The sequence below is a fragment of the Hetaerina americana genome, unplaced genomic scaffold (assembly GCF_022747635.1).
Source record: "Hetaerina americana unplaced genomic scaffold, ioHetAmer1.1.p SCAF_7, whole genome shotgun sequence".
NCBI lineage: Eukaryota > Metazoa > Arthropoda > Insecta > Odonata > Calopterygidae > Hetaerina > Hetaerina americana.
In genome coordinates this window covers 13,299,513-13,314,938 of record NW_027287316.1, presented here as the reverse complement: position 1 = coordinate 13,314,938, position 15,426 = coordinate 13,299,513, and the positions used below count along the sequence as shown (strand labels likewise).

Below are 15,426 nucleotides of genomic sequence, written 5' to 3'. Positions count from 1 at the left end.
AGAAATAACAATAGTATAAGCCATTGTTTTACACATGGCACCCTAAGCCACTACATGCAACCGCATTCATATGACCTTAACCTCCCGTCTTTTCTCCGGCCAGAAGAGGCTTCGGCCTATAACGGGTGTTTGTCAAAACCAAACTATTTCATGTTGTAAAAATATTGTACAATAACTTTTTGGCAAATAAAAACTGAAAAAACTGAAACTATGCTCTGAACTTCACCCTGAAGTCGATGGCAGAGTCAGCCTTCGAAACGTCGGTGTACTGCAACCTGACCCGGTGGGAAACCCGAGAGAACTTCTTGAATACCATACGCCGGGAAAACCTTAGATCCTTCATTCGATAAATGCATTATCCTCAAGTTTGCCACGCTGGGTAGGTTACAATATATAGAAAGGGTATTTTATGGAAAAAAGCGAATTAATTTATTCTCGTGAATAACTGATCGAAGCACTTTTCCCCTTGATAAAAATTTTTGTTTATTTTACGACCGGATCACCATCAGGTCCTGATGGTGTAGGTCAGGTCCTGATGAAACAGATCGAAACCCGGTCGTTAAATGAACAAAAAAAATTATCAAGTGGAAAGGTGCTACGACCAGTTGTTCATTATGTTCGACTTCCACCACATCACGCCACTCCAAGCTACTCAATTTGTAATTTATTCTCATTTAACCATTTATAAATCTAAATAAATTCAGTCATTTGAAATGCTTCTCGTTCCATTTTGAGTCATCCTTTCCGCATGTGCTTTACAAATGACAAACAATTGCAAACCTAGTTCATAAAAAAACTTTTTTTTATTTTTTCTAACATTTCAACGCTATAAATCCAACTCATTTATACTACAAATGCCAGAAATAATTCCATTCGTCTTCTGGGTTGTCTTAGAATTTTTACTTCGAAAATATTGGAGAACAGTATGCTTTACGATTTCAAAATTTACGAGGCCCTATGACAGGTTTGACTGCATTAGGATTTTCCCAATCCTAATAATTGTCCGCTCGCATCGTAAAGGGATCAAGGTGATCATGATGACCGGCCTTCCAGTCTGTCTCTAGCGACTCTCTCCGGTACCCGGAAAAACACGCTCGTCGTTTGATTTAACAATCAGGCACGCATCGGGAGTCGGGGTGGAATTGACTTACCTTAGGGCGGCGCTGGTCACTCCGGCCATGAAGAGACCTGGCAGTCCTTTGAGGTAACCGGTGACATCCATCACGTAGTAGGGCAGCACCTGGTCGGGGGCATTCACTCTCTGTAATGAAGGAAATCGAGGGGTGTGAGTGGGCAACGCATTGGAATAGTATGGCTGCAACCAATGCGCATGCCAAGTTCGCTATGAACATAATCTGGGTGAGATATGTGCACAATGCAAGCCAGCCATTATATTAATAAAGGAAGCTTTTTAAAAAAAATTATTTACAGTTAAAGGTTATCTTCTGTGCAGATTAAGAATTGATTTTTATGTCATACCCTCGTATGATTTTCCGTTTGCATCGATTCAAAATGCGAACCTTGCCATCGGAACTTAACTCCTAGAAAGAATACCCTCATATTCTTGAATAGAATGGTCTGAGGCGTCATTTTGTGGAAGCGATTCATTTCGGAAAAGAAATACATGTTAGTCACCTAGTTATTCCACATTTATTTTATCAACCACTGTGTGTTTAATAAAATATGTGTGGAATAACTAAGTATTTCTTTTCCTCATATTCTTGCCTTAACCGGAAGATAATCTAAAATAATAAAAATTAAGAATATTTTCTGTTGTCTAATAGTAATCTGAATAACTGTATTGCACCCTTGCATCATTTTAGTGTGAAACACGACTGAAAATTTGTAATATTTTTATGTGTTTTTGTGGAAAATGTGGCGGCATCCATAATTTAGCGATGAAATTTCTTCCAAATTAAGAGTGTTTCATTACTCACTTTTCCATCTATGAATTCACTTCGATTTGTTTAAATTCTATAAACGTTTTCTGTGTGATTTATTCTAGATTAAAATCGCAACCGATAATGAGCGTATACTCAGGGGTGTACGCAATGATTGTAGATGGCAGCGATCAGAACTCAAAGAGTAATTATTCATCGGAATGGTTTGAACAGAGGGGTATGATTTCTGATGTGGGCTTACCTTGCTGGAAATAAGGTCACAGTCCTGGTAGGTGGCGTAGATGAGTAGACCGGAGTAGCAGCTCAAGGAGAAAATTGTCGCGACACCAATCCAATGCATGATCAACATTCTGGAGAGAAGGGAGAAATATTTTGATATTAATAAGGTTCAGTTTGTAAGTCTCGTAATTAATTCTGTAACATACAGGGTTTTTCCAAAAGTAATGCAATTAAATTTCCCGCGCCGCTCCCATTGGTCGAAGTGGGTTCAAACCTCTTGGAACAGGTGGGAGGGATGGGGGGAGTGGGGGGGGGTTGAAGTGATTTTAGTAATTTTAGTGGATTTAGAAAGGAGCCCGGGGGAATTAAGAATATTTGAAAGATTTTCTGATCGCTTAATTGTTACAGAGGGGGATTTTAAAAGTAGGTTGGCGCTGGTTTTGATGTTGGAAAGGATAGGGTAAAGATATAATTCTCAGGAAATATTCTTAGGATATAATTTTAAGAATAATTTATTAGGGACTGCAACCCCAGTTAAGTAGATGGTGTAAATAGACAGTGTCTTTTTTTCTTTTTATGGGATATTCTAAGGGTTTATGCTTGTTTCAGGATTTTTGTGTTTCGAAGGGAGTCAGGATAACCACGTCGGATGAGAGAGGTGTGAAGGCTTGACAGGAATTTATTCACGGAATCAGGGTTGTTGCTGATGCGGTGATATCGGATAGAAAAAAAGCACTGAATTGAATGTCTAGAGTGGAGAGAATGACAGCTTATGAAATGAAGATAGTTGTTTTTGTGTGGGTTTTATATGGACAGGTAGTAGTAGTAGTAGTTTTTAGGGGAGGCGACCGACAGCTAAGGTCATTTGCGCCATAGGGGATGGACAGGAAAGGATGAAGGGTGGAGAGAAACTCGGCGTCGGCATTAGCCTACTCTTTACGAAAGGCGCCAAGGGGTCCGCAGCTTAACGTCCCATCCGACGGACGCCGTACTCACTCAAAGTACCCTCCACAAAGCACCTCAAGTAGGGATCGAGATACCTCTGAAAAATATTCAACACCGCCGGGATTTGAACCCGCGCCCTCAGGGTGGGAAGCCAGTACGTTAGCCCCCGCACCATCTCGATCCCCATGGACAGGTATGGAACTTACTATTGAACAGGGAAATAAGGACATATAAAAATGTGATTTAAGTAGATGAAAAGGCGGTGATGATGGAAACAGAAAATGCTGTATCGATGGAAGAGATGAAAGGTTACAGGGTATCCGTTTTATGTTGCCAAAAGAGAAGAATATCGTCAATGTCTAGGGAACAAGATTAATGTCATACTGACAGAATGCGAAATCTATGGCAATTTCAAAATCGCGGATTTGACATCTGCGTGAATTGCATAAGCTTCGTGGCTAAACAAAACTATTTGCTAAAAAGACATTTTCTGATCGTTAACTTATGCCATATAATCCATTTGACTACGGGAATGCTAGATATTCGAATAGAATGGAGATGAGTTGATAGATTGTTGCAACTTATGCATTGTTTTTCTATTCATCTCGTGGATGTCTGGTATAGTGAGTGTGAATATTCCTACGGGAACTTCTCATACCTTTCTGGGTTTCTCCCTTACCTGTAGCACATTTGAATGGTCTTCATGGCGAGGAATCGTTGGACCATCCCCTGATTGGCAGCCAGCGACGTCGTCCACATGAAGAAGAATCCAAAGATGACATTCCAGAGCGTGTGACGAACTGTTGGGTCAATGTCCAAGCTAAAGGTAATTAATTATTGAGGGACGCTCAAATTATGTTTTCACTAAAAAGTAGTCTACAATGCAGTGACTCTCCAGTGGAGAGGCTCGCCGCACGCCAAGGTTGCACATAGAATTTAGAAATTTGTTTCAGGTTTAAATCTACGTTTTTATTCATCTGATTGTGAATCCGCAAAAAGAGCCTCCAATATTTACGGTAGAAAAAGGAATTTCAACTTTGAGAACATTACCAATATTTAAGATATCTGAAAATACCCTGAACTAGGCAAATAAATATGAAAATTAGAATATGAAAGAGATACTTAAATTATAAATGGATTTACTCATGATCAAACCCATATATTCTCAAATAATATTTTATGCACCATGTTATTCCTATAATTTTTCACTGATGATTTCGGCAAATACATTTGATTTCATGCTCAAATTTCGAAATATTTTATAGCTAAGTAATCTGATGGATCGAATAGGTTACCACTGCGTTGAAAGATGAATTATATTTTGCATCCTTTAAGAGGAGTTTGTAATATGGGAAACATTTAGCCACAGAATGCTGCCACACCTGAAATCCTCATCATCATCGAAGTTGGGATGGCCTGCCTGCGTGCATCGATCTCACTTTGCGTATGTAACACACGGGATGGTACTCACTTGAAAAACTCGATCCGGTTGCTCTTTTCGCTTCGCTCCCAGACGGTTTGCAAGCCGCCCACGGATATGGTCCCGGCCACCACCACCACGGCCATCGAGCCAAACATCATGACCATCTGGAGGGCATCCGTCCACACGACGGCCTTCAGACCTCCCTGCAAAGAGGGGACACTTGAGACCAGTGCACGCTGCATCGACGTTCGCGAATAGGACGCAAGGCAATACTATTTGAAAGGTACACACCTGCTCCATAAGATACCCGATTCTTTTCAGTGGGCAGATTATCAAGACAAATTAATCCAATAAGTGGTCTATCTTTATATTACTATTTGGATGTACACCAATCTAGTAATCGAGAATGAATTAAGTGAAATATTCAAATGGATACCCAAAAATATTTTGCCGAGCTTTGGTTTGAGCGTGTACCCCATCTGATCACTAATATTTAAAACATCGAAGGCTTGAATGGGTTTACGTGCCTGGAAAAATGGAAAGTACCCGAGGTAATGAAACAATTTATGGAAAGGAGGGTCGATTATTCTGGATAAAAGAAGTGGGGAGTATCTTAAAAATAGTATGCCAGAAGCAGCAGAAAGAGTATGGATTAAAGGACGCTCTAAAAATAAAATGCGAAGATGCTACAAGAAGTTATTCGACTCATACTGTATAAATTAATTCAAGGAAACCGTGGGAATTTGCGGCATAACAACGGTAGCGAAGTCACGTGCCACACAAAAATGAGAATTCAAGAGTGGAAAAAGCATTCGCCTCGACTGGGATTCGAATGCTGCCTTCAATGTCGATGCCTTGGATTCCAGGTAGAGTTTTTTCAAAAGTTAAGCTAACGAGAAGTTAAAAGGGATTGGGAAAATCTGAAGAAGTAAACACTATCACGCTTAAGTGCGCACAAAAAGAATCATGGGTGGAGAGTAATGAGTGCGCATATTGAAAACGATATGCCTAATGAAATAAAAACTGGACGAGATATTTAAAAAAAATGACATCACTATAGTATGATTCTTGGAAAATTCCAAGTAGTGAAGGATAAACATGGGAAACTCCTATTTGGTAAGTAAGAGGTTAGTATGCATATGTGCTAGATTAAAGGGGATCGGGATTGGTGCGGTGGCTATCGTACTGGCTTCCCACCCAGAGGGCTCGGGTTCAAATCCCGGCGGTGTTCAATATTTTTCAGAGGTATCTCGATCCCTGCTTGAGGTGCTTTGTGGAGGGCACTTTGAGTGAGTACACCGTCCGTCGGATGGGATATTAAGCTGCGGACCTCTTGGCGCCTTTCGTAAAGAGTAGGCTAATGCCGACGCCGGGTTTCTCTCCACCCTTCATCCATTCCTGTCCATCCGCTATGGCACAAATGACCTCTGCAGTCGGTCGCCTCCCCTAAATACTACTACTACTACTAGGTCAAACTTACTAAATAAATTCATAGCCGCTTTAGTTGCCGTAAAATTATGGAAATAGATGCTTGAATTAGGAGACTCAAGGACTCCTTCGAGCCAGCGAAAATTCCACTTGCCACCCACAGCGTCTTGTGAATAATTAATCTTATTCAAATGCATTCACTTTCACTAATCTTATGTGTTTTCTTGTCCAAACCTTTCTCCAATGACCGCATGGAGCTGACATTAAAGAATGTTGTGCTGGTAACAGTATTGCTTGCCCTGCTTCATTTATTTGCTTTCACATTTCTCCTTCCATCCTTCGTCTCTCTCTGTAAAGGGGGGGGACACTTCTGCTGCCTGCAGCGGTGTGTCGCATTCCGCTACGTGTGCATTTGGGGGCTGAAACCATTATTTGCATGTGATAGTCACATTTCCCCTTCTTAATTTTCAATTCTAATTTGCAAGTTGTTGGATAAATTTTCACTACATTCTAAGGTGCATTAGTATATTAGTTGATAGTATAGGTATTTGCATGTGCGTAAGTTAAAAAGGTTTTTGCATGCCTATATACCCCACAGTGGATGTAGGTTTGCAGGAATATGTTGGTTCTGCATGTGGTTTTATTTTATTTTGCGGGTGGTGAACTAACACCCCCCCGCCACACACACACACACACTTGCACACATCCGATTGTGGGGTATTATATAGGTGTAGATAAAATTTGTTGTCTCAGGCGTAACTACAAAAATTATTCATTTTGAAGAAAAAGGTCAAAGGCTCGATGCTTTGGAGCAGTTAGAAATTTTGAAATGTGTCCGTTGGAAAGATGATCTTGCCAACGAAATTTTATATCCCTCCCACTCCCCACTCCTAGACCTACCACTCTTCTAAATCAAAAATGTAATTCTCTTTTCTTCCCAGCTACATTGTAACCTTTTTTACCCCTCCGACCTCCCTCTCTGACCAACCCCCCCCTCCTATGATCAGAAGGTATATATAGCCAGCGTGCTTCTATGAGGACCACCTGATGATGACGTTCAACGTCGAAACCTGGGTCGTGTGTTTTTAAATAAAGTGTGTGGAATTACAAAGTCAATTATTTCATTACATTTCAATAGGTGTAGATATATTGGGAAGCATACAAAGAAGAATTGTATGATGGAGAACTAATATCGGAAATACAGCATCGTTTGGAAGAATAAAAAGAAGTCGACGTATACCGGTAAGTGTGGAAGATATCTTGACTGAATATGAAACAGCATTAATGAATCTTCATGATACGGTAATATTTCGGCGAAGTAACCATGCGAAAGTATCTCAAAATACGTATCTCGTATGATGAGGATAAAACGACACCGCAGGACAGCAAAACAATCTATTTACCGAAAAAAGACATCGCCATTAATTATCATACAATATGGCATCTTTCCCACGCTTCGAAAGTTGGCAATCAGAATACCAGATTTGTAGAAATATAATTAAAGGGAAGGTGGAGATAATCTTTGCTGAAGACCAATTAGGCTTCAGAACCAAGGAAGGGGTTAGGCAATACTATCCCTACGATTGGGGCTTGAAGAAAGACTAAAACAAAAGACGATGGGAGGCTTCCCACCTCGAAGAAGACGCGGTCCAAGTTAAGTGTAACATCAATACCTACCAGTGACTTACGGCGCACTCCCAGTGATATTTCATATTCAATCATCTATAAAAGGTTGAAGACTACTAAGCATTCTATACTAATGTTGTAATTACACGATTGCTGTTCCCTTTTTTACCTTCGATGTTCTACTATTCTCTTCTTGCTCGATCTGGCGGAGGTTTTGTAAGTTTCCCGTAGGCAAATATCGGGCCAATACTGTTCGCGACGGAAATACGTTGAGTTTTTCCCCCATCGCTACATTCTTCGGTGGACCCCTTTTTTATCTTGGAACCAGAAGAGGAACTTGTTCCTAAGGCCAGGATTTCCATAGGTTATTGTTATTTTACAGTTTATATTATTATTACTATTATTCTTCTTAACCTGGTACAATAGTTGAGTAAAAACCTTTTGAGCAGAAATTAAACTGGAGTTGCGCCACTCTTGCCCAGGAGACGATGCCTGAGTCGAGCATTGAAACTTCGACCAGAAAGGAGACTCTCGCCCTGTGGAAGACCCGAGAGGAATTTCTACTCTAACTACGCTGGGATAGCACCAGATATTACTTTATTCCTTAAAACCCTTTTGCAGGTGTTGCTCAGGGGACAACCTATGAAGACGAAGTTGAAATTCATCGGTGTTTTAGTTTCTCTCATTGGTCTTGGACTGTGCCTTCTCTCTTTCGTAATGGCACTTGCCTCTTGGAATTGTGTGGCGTGTCCTGGTTCGTTCCATGCTCGCGCAGAAATGGTGAGGAGTCTTAGGTTTTTGCTCCTTGCTCTTTGGTGTTCTTTCATGCGATATTTGTTTGCCTTTTTTCCGTATCGCTGCATTAGTACATTTCCTGTAGGAGCACGGCACTTGGTTTACCATACTCCTTCGTTTATCAAGTGAAGTTTCAAAATTCTATGCATACTCGGTCCGCGTCAATGCCTTCAAGGTTACTGTCGTGGGCAAACTCGGCTAGGAGCCGGGGGCGTTCTCCTCCTGGTGGATAAGTTATAGCTCCGGCGTTATCACTTTGTAGGCTTAGGAAAAAGTCAACAAAGGACTGAATGGGGCCCATTAGTATCTCTCCGATGGTCTGGAAATGCAGACTCATTGTTGAGGTTGCTGCCCACGTGTAAATGGGATGTGATGATGAAAGGCATTCACAATATCGGCGAACTGATAACTTAAGATTCAATTAGTATCCCCACAGAATTATGAAAGGAGGTGTTCTGAAGTCTCTTTCTCATCACAGGAAACTAATATATAATATTAATGAAACGGAGACAAAAAATGAGACAGCTATATTTGTGGTATCTTTTTTGTAGGGCTTTTGACTTTCAATATTTATGTATTTATTTATTATTATATTTATTACAAGGGAATTGAGGCTTTAAACCTTTTAACAATGGTGCAAAATGACCATAGCTTTCGACGCACCATAACTATTATCACTTATCGAAGATTAGGTCACTGCAGCACTCACTCTATCCTTTTTAACATTAATTTCCTTCACAATCCCTGGTAGATATTCCCTCATTTTATTCCATATTCCTTCCTTAATTGGCCTAAACATTTGTATTTCCTTGTTGCCGCAGTCACTGCTATCATGCTCTTAATAACACATCCAGTTACGTCCAAAAGTGTGCCCAAGCCATCTGGTTCTTCTCTTCCTTATTATGATCTTTGTCGTCTTTTTTGCCTCTGCTCTTCTGTTTACTTTAATTTTTATTGTACCTAGCCATAACAGACTAAATGATCACGTTTCATTGAAGCAAACTTTCAACCAGAAGTGCCCATGACTATGTCATAAAAAATCGTCGCGGTTTTCAATTCTTTTCTTTCGATTGCAGTCCAATTCAGTCGGTCGGGTCCAGCATGATGAGGATTTCGGTTGCAGTATAACTGCTTGAACTACAGATGCAGATAAAGTCCCTCAATTACTTGGTGCCTAAGGTCAATTGTAGCTGGATGATTCTGGCTCTCGTTTCGTCTCTGCCCACCCTACCAGCTTGCCCCATCGCATAAGTGGGGCTAAACCCCTCCATAAGAGGACAAAAATAAGAAAATTTATTTTCAGGTTTTGAAATGGTAGATTGGAATGAGGTAGCCTGATACTTGAGCTGTATGAATGGGAATTGAACGGGTAGGTAAGTATATAAATGCGCGCACATAAATCAGTGTGAAAGTGACAGGTAAACAGTTCACAGTATACCCTCCGTCATTTAAAGGGCGTCAGAAACCAGACTAAGCCAGAATAACAGTCCGCTGCGGCCTCAGATTTCCTGTAAATGGGAGGACTGCGGCAGCCTGAATGGTTACTACTGGTTGCGCAGGGCCCTGTAGAGCTAAGGTAGAAGGTATGCTACTCCTGTGGATAAGGGAATTGAGAATACTCCCGCAGTATCTCTGTTTGTCATGAGAGGTGACTAAAAAGGCGAGCAGACAACCCCGAAAAAAACCACAGTAAGTAAGGCATGCGTCCAGATAGTCCCATTGATCTGCTGTCTGTGTGCGGCCATACCATCTGGCCTGCGACCCACCCGGGCGTTTGCCATGCATGCAACCGTGAGTGAGGAAAGGGGATCCTGGAGGGTGAACTCTTTGGTTCCCTTGTACTCACTTCTATCATCTTCGCGAACAATATATCCCACTAACACTAAGCATAGATGGAAGAAATTTCCTTTTTGTGGAGTCCATTCGTTTCTTAGGAATGATTTTAGATAGAAGACTGAACTGGCGAGAGCATATCTGGGTACCACTGGAAAAGTTCCGTCAAATACAAAATATATCAAGTCTCTTAGCCACAGTGTATGTATATCAGATCGGTCTACCATTTTTTCATAAACAAGGTCCGTCCCAAAAGTACTAGGATTGAGTCGATTAAAATATTTATTGCCAGAATTGATGCATTAATTCGAACTTATTCGAAGTAGCACCCTTGTGCATCTACACACAGCTGCCAGCGTCGTACGCCTTCTGGAAGGCGGCACCCGGAATGCTGCGAAACTCCCTCGTCACGGTCTGTTGTAACGCTTCCATCGAGCCGTGGTAACATCCTTTCAGCATGGATTTGAGGCGGGGGAAGGGGAAGAAGTCTGGTGGGACAAGGGTAGAGCTGTATGTTGGCTGAGACAGGGCCGAAAAGCTCTCGGCAGATTCGCGTGCGAGTTCCGTTTTGTTCATCCGAAAGCACTCGTGGCAACAACCTCCCACACACCTTTCTCATGGCCATGTTATTGGTCACAAGTCGATTCACATCACTTTAATGTATGCCAACTTTTCATAAACCATGCAAATACTTAATCTGCGATCCCTGTTCAACAAAACATTCACTCTTTCAAGATTTCGTCACTTTTTGAGGTCGAAGGGCGTCCTGAACGTTCAGCGTCTTCAACACCCACTCTACCCTCCCGACACAATTTGTGCTACTCAAAAACACCCGATCTACCCATTGTGTTATCACCATAAGCTACAATGAGCATTTCATGAGCCTCTTTCCCGATTTTGCTTAGTTTCATGCAAAATTTGACGTCGTAGCCCTGTTCCAATGAACGGTCATGACGGAGCGAAGTGATTTCACGTTAGGTTTCGCAAACAAACTATCTGCACTCCGCAAGGCTGGGAGCCAAATGCAATCGGCCTTCAGCCATTTTTGAGACTCCCCTCCCTAGAAACCAGCCAGAGAAACCACCGCCTGTCCATCCGACTATCCGGGACAAAATAAGTCATACTACTTTGGGACAGACCTTGAAGTGTGCTTTATGCTCTGTAAAGTGAAGATAGTGGTTTTTGAGATCTTTGACTAGAGTCCACAATTCCAGGCTTCGTGTGGAAATTGGCGCTTCCACAACCAACCCAGACATTTTGCATTTATTCTGATGCGGGGGAATTATATTTGGCAACCCACAGAAACTTCTTGATACAGCAGCTATACTTGTAAAGTTTTATCCGTAACCGAGCATTAATATTTTGATATTACGAGGGTCATCCGGAAAGTAGTACCCGTTCGTGCCGCATGAAGTGCTGACGACGCGAGTAGCCGCTGGACGAGGTCAGATAGCTTCAGTGGCTTGTCTGCCTTCTCTGAGCCAAGTTGCGTGACGCTAGCATTGCCTGTGTTGTTTCTGTGATTGTTTACAATGTTTAAAAAAATTGAGAACGCCGCCAGTTGTGAAGTGAGGGCAGTGATTAAATTCCTCAATGCAAGAAACGTTCGCCCATGTGATATTCATCGCCAATTAAAGGAGGTGTATGGAGACAATGTAATGGACGAGTCGTCTGTTCGGCGGTGGTGTCGCAACTTCAACATGGGGAGGGGGAACACACACGACGATGAGCGTTCGGAGAGACCGTCTGTCATTACAGACCAACTGGTGAGCTCAGTTGACGAATTCGTGAGGAACGATCGGCGCGTCACAATTGATGACATCTGTGAGCATTTTCCCAATGTTTCTCGAACAATTGTTCATGAAATTGTTAAACACCATCTGCATTATGCAAAAATTTGTGCAAGATGGGTCCCTCGCGTATCTCAATGAGCTGGCGGCGAAGGACTATGCAGCAGGAATACAGAAACTTGTCACACGTTATGACAAATGCCTTAATTTGCTTGGAGATTATGTTGAGAAGTAGTTTAAAGTATCCTCTTTCAAATAAAATTTTTTATGTTTGTTAATATTTACTTTTGTGTCTTTATTTCACGAACGGGTACTACTTTCCGGATGACCCTCGTATTTTTCATCTGCGGTTTAGAGGCTTTTTCTAAGGACAGAGAAGGGCTGCGAGGCCCCTCACTGTTCGTTTAAATGATCTTGAGTATTCGCGAAGTGAGCTTTACCCTAGCAGAAGTGGATTTTATTTGATGCTCCAAATATCTCCGCCTTGGGTAACCTCATAGCTGACATTCAGACAATGCCACATTCCCACTCGAAATTGTGTGCCATCGACGTGAAATACCAACATATCTTACTTGGATCCCACACAGACTTCAACGCTGTTTTCATGGATGTATTGAAGTGAGACTCAGCTCGCCCTTACGCGGTTTTCTCGCACCACCAAAGAATCATGAGGGCAAAGCTAAATAGCCTGTTTGGTTTTTACACAGCGGAACTCTTTGCCATCATTATAGCACTGTGAGAAATTAAAGGCTAGGACTGCTACTTCTTAATCTGTTCTGACTCTTCGAGTGCACTTACATCCATCTCCAGCTTCTCCCCTCCCTTGCGTCACCATCCCCTTCATCGCAGGGACTTCGGAAAGAATCGCGAGGGCTTTAAGGAAGCATGATGTGGTGACCAGATTCAACTACGTCACCAAGATAGCTGGCACCCTACCCGGACCCAAGGATGAAATTTCACCGTTACTATCAGAAAGCGTGTACCAAGTGCCATGCTCTTGCGGCAAATGGTACATCGGTGAAACATACAGAGCGCTGAAAACACGCATGAGTGAACATCAGAGAGCAACCAAGACCAAACAGTTTAGAGCATCGGCCATCGCTGAGCACGCCTGGAGTGAACCCGGACACTATTCTGTTCGACGACGCTAAAATAATAGCGAAAGAAGAAAAATACTTCCCGAGGATAATTAGAGAGGCCATTGAATTCGTTAAAAGGCCAGAAAACTTTAACAGAGAGGATGGATATCCACTCCACAGTGCGTTGAAAAGAATTATTCCGCGCAAATATGAGGACGTTCCCTGATTGGCCGAAGAAATTTCCCGGTATTGGCGCCGGGTTTTCCGTATATAACACGGGACAACGAGCTTCTTTACATCCTTGACTGAGGACGCCAGCAAGATAGCTGGTGAAACTGTTGTGAATTTAAACGATATACACGGACGCAGCCCTAAACATGTGGAAATCACCATGAGTTTTAATAATTATCATGTATTATATTTACTCCACGATCGATAGTAATTAGATACTGAGTGAGAAATGATACTTACCAGACTCGTGTAGAAGATGCAAACCAAGCACACCACTGGCGTGATGAGATGCAGGCTTACACCAGTCACTGTTGGGAGAGAACGAGAGAGGTGTCAGTTCAATTGTCCTCCTTACTTGAATCCAGTAAATGTGGCAGCAGTCCATTACTTATTGCACCATCAAAAGTATTTCAATCCTAAGGCTGGCTCATGCCTTAGCCCTTTATTATTATCTATTAATTGTTAATACCCTCGTCATAGTAGCGATCGTAAAAATGAGCCGCCTCTGTAACAGAACAGCGATTAATTTTGCTTTAGTAATGCGATGGTCCTTATTAGGACAGAAGGGATAATTGAGTTTGGATGAAACAGATAACCTCCGAATAAGCGTTGTTGTTTTGTAGTGTGGCATGACTCATGTGAAGTGTCAGGATAAACGGGAAGGGATTTGACCAACAGACTTAAACAACAATTAGACGTTCTTGTAGTAAGGGAATGCCTTTGATCACCAGCTTCCATCATCACCAAAAATCTCCCGGAATCATCACTGGCCTAACGCCCACGATTCCAGTTATACATGCATAGACCTATGTGCTTATGACTATATTTCTAACACCACTTTCTTTCATTATGTTGATTAAATCCAGTTTATAAGAATATTGACTCTATGAAATTTCCTCTCAGGATCATCTCTTCTCATTTTCCCCACAAGTGAACTTTCACCCTCGTCAACCCGTTGGCTGCAACTTCTCCAGTTTTCTACCCCTGGATGTTGTAAGCCAACCGGAAAAAGTGAAATTTGTGTGCCTTATCTTGTTTTTCATTTCCTTACATAAAAAAATGTGTCGTGAATTTAAGAGAATATCTGGAGAAAGAAAAGAAAACAAATGAGGAAGTACTCGGTATGGTGGGCGAAGAGAGGGGTTTGTTGGGAGAAATCCTATGGAGGCAGGGAAGGTGGATGAAGAGGGTATTGACCGGCAGTGGGATGTTGAAGACTGTAATAGAGGGGAGAATGTTAGGCAAACGAGGAAAGGGAAGGAACAGGATAGGAATGTTGGACGGGATGAAGGGAGGAAGATAGTGTACAGATGTGAAGAGGGACTTGTTGTAGGATAGGTTGCTGGATTGTGTTTTGTTAGGAGTCGCAAAATATTTATTTATTTGGCAGTTGTGTCCATCCAAAACCTACTTTAGCTGGTAGATTACCTTATAACAATCTGGAGAAACGAATTCCAGGGTAATAAGTTATTTCATCACAGTGAAGAAATTGGCAGGCAAAGAATGAAAATGATTCCGGAAAAGAATGAAATAATATCATAGCGTGCACTAGAACATACTCGTATTCAGAGCCAAAGTTATAGCGATTATTATTTTGTAACTTGTATTTCCACTCTCGCCAGCCGCACTCTTTTAGTGATGGACGGGCATTGATTCCTGAACACTTAATTAATGATTCTCATGCTGTGTTCTTTCCACCATTTCCCATGAATTGTTATTCCCCTTTGTCTCAAAAACCCCCCACTCCTATCGTTCCCCATGTTACCTCGCGAAACGACCCATTTCATATCCCACCCCTATGTTGTTCTCTAGCTCCTTTTATTATGAGCTGCACAGAATTAGTGCTTGATAAAAAATTAAAACATACATTCGGAAATCAGCTGGTGTTCGATAAATGTGTTAGTATTGTTGTTTATGATAATATTATGAAAAACAATATTTAGCAACAGATTGCATTTCTGCCCGACAATGTGCAGGGATCTGAGTCAATGACATTATTTTCCCAGTCTCCTAATCAATGACATTGTCCAATCCTGGGACGGGAGCTATAAACCATCAAATTTGGGCGAGAGAGGTTTATTTTCCTCTTCAGTTACTGCTTACGATTAATTCATTTTGAAATGGTTGCTTTGATGGCATAGTTTGACGTCTGATGG

The 15,426-nt window shown here is 41.7% G+C and overlaps 1 protein-coding gene across 1 annotated transcript in view; it reads right to left on the bottom strand.

The window, feature by feature from the left end:
- Nucleotides 1–15,426, bottom strand: part of LOC139696542 (sodium-coupled monocarboxylate transporter 1-like) — a 42,874-nt gene that overhangs the window by 24,162 nt on the left and 3,286 nt on the right. Inside the window, exons 5-9 of the mRNA XM_071595345.1 lie at nt 13,511–13,578; nt 4,537–4,691; nt 3,745–3,885; nt 2,143–2,251; nt 1,152–1,261 (exon numbers count right to left, since the gene is read on the bottom strand). Coding sequence (XP_071451446.1) covers nt 1,152–1,261; nt 2,143–2,251; nt 3,745–3,885; nt 4,537–4,691; nt 13,511–13,578 — 583 coding nt within the window. The remainder of the gene's footprint in view (nt 1–1,151; nt 1,262–2,142; nt 2,252–3,744; nt 3,886–4,536; nt 4,692–13,510; nt 13,579–15,426) is intronic.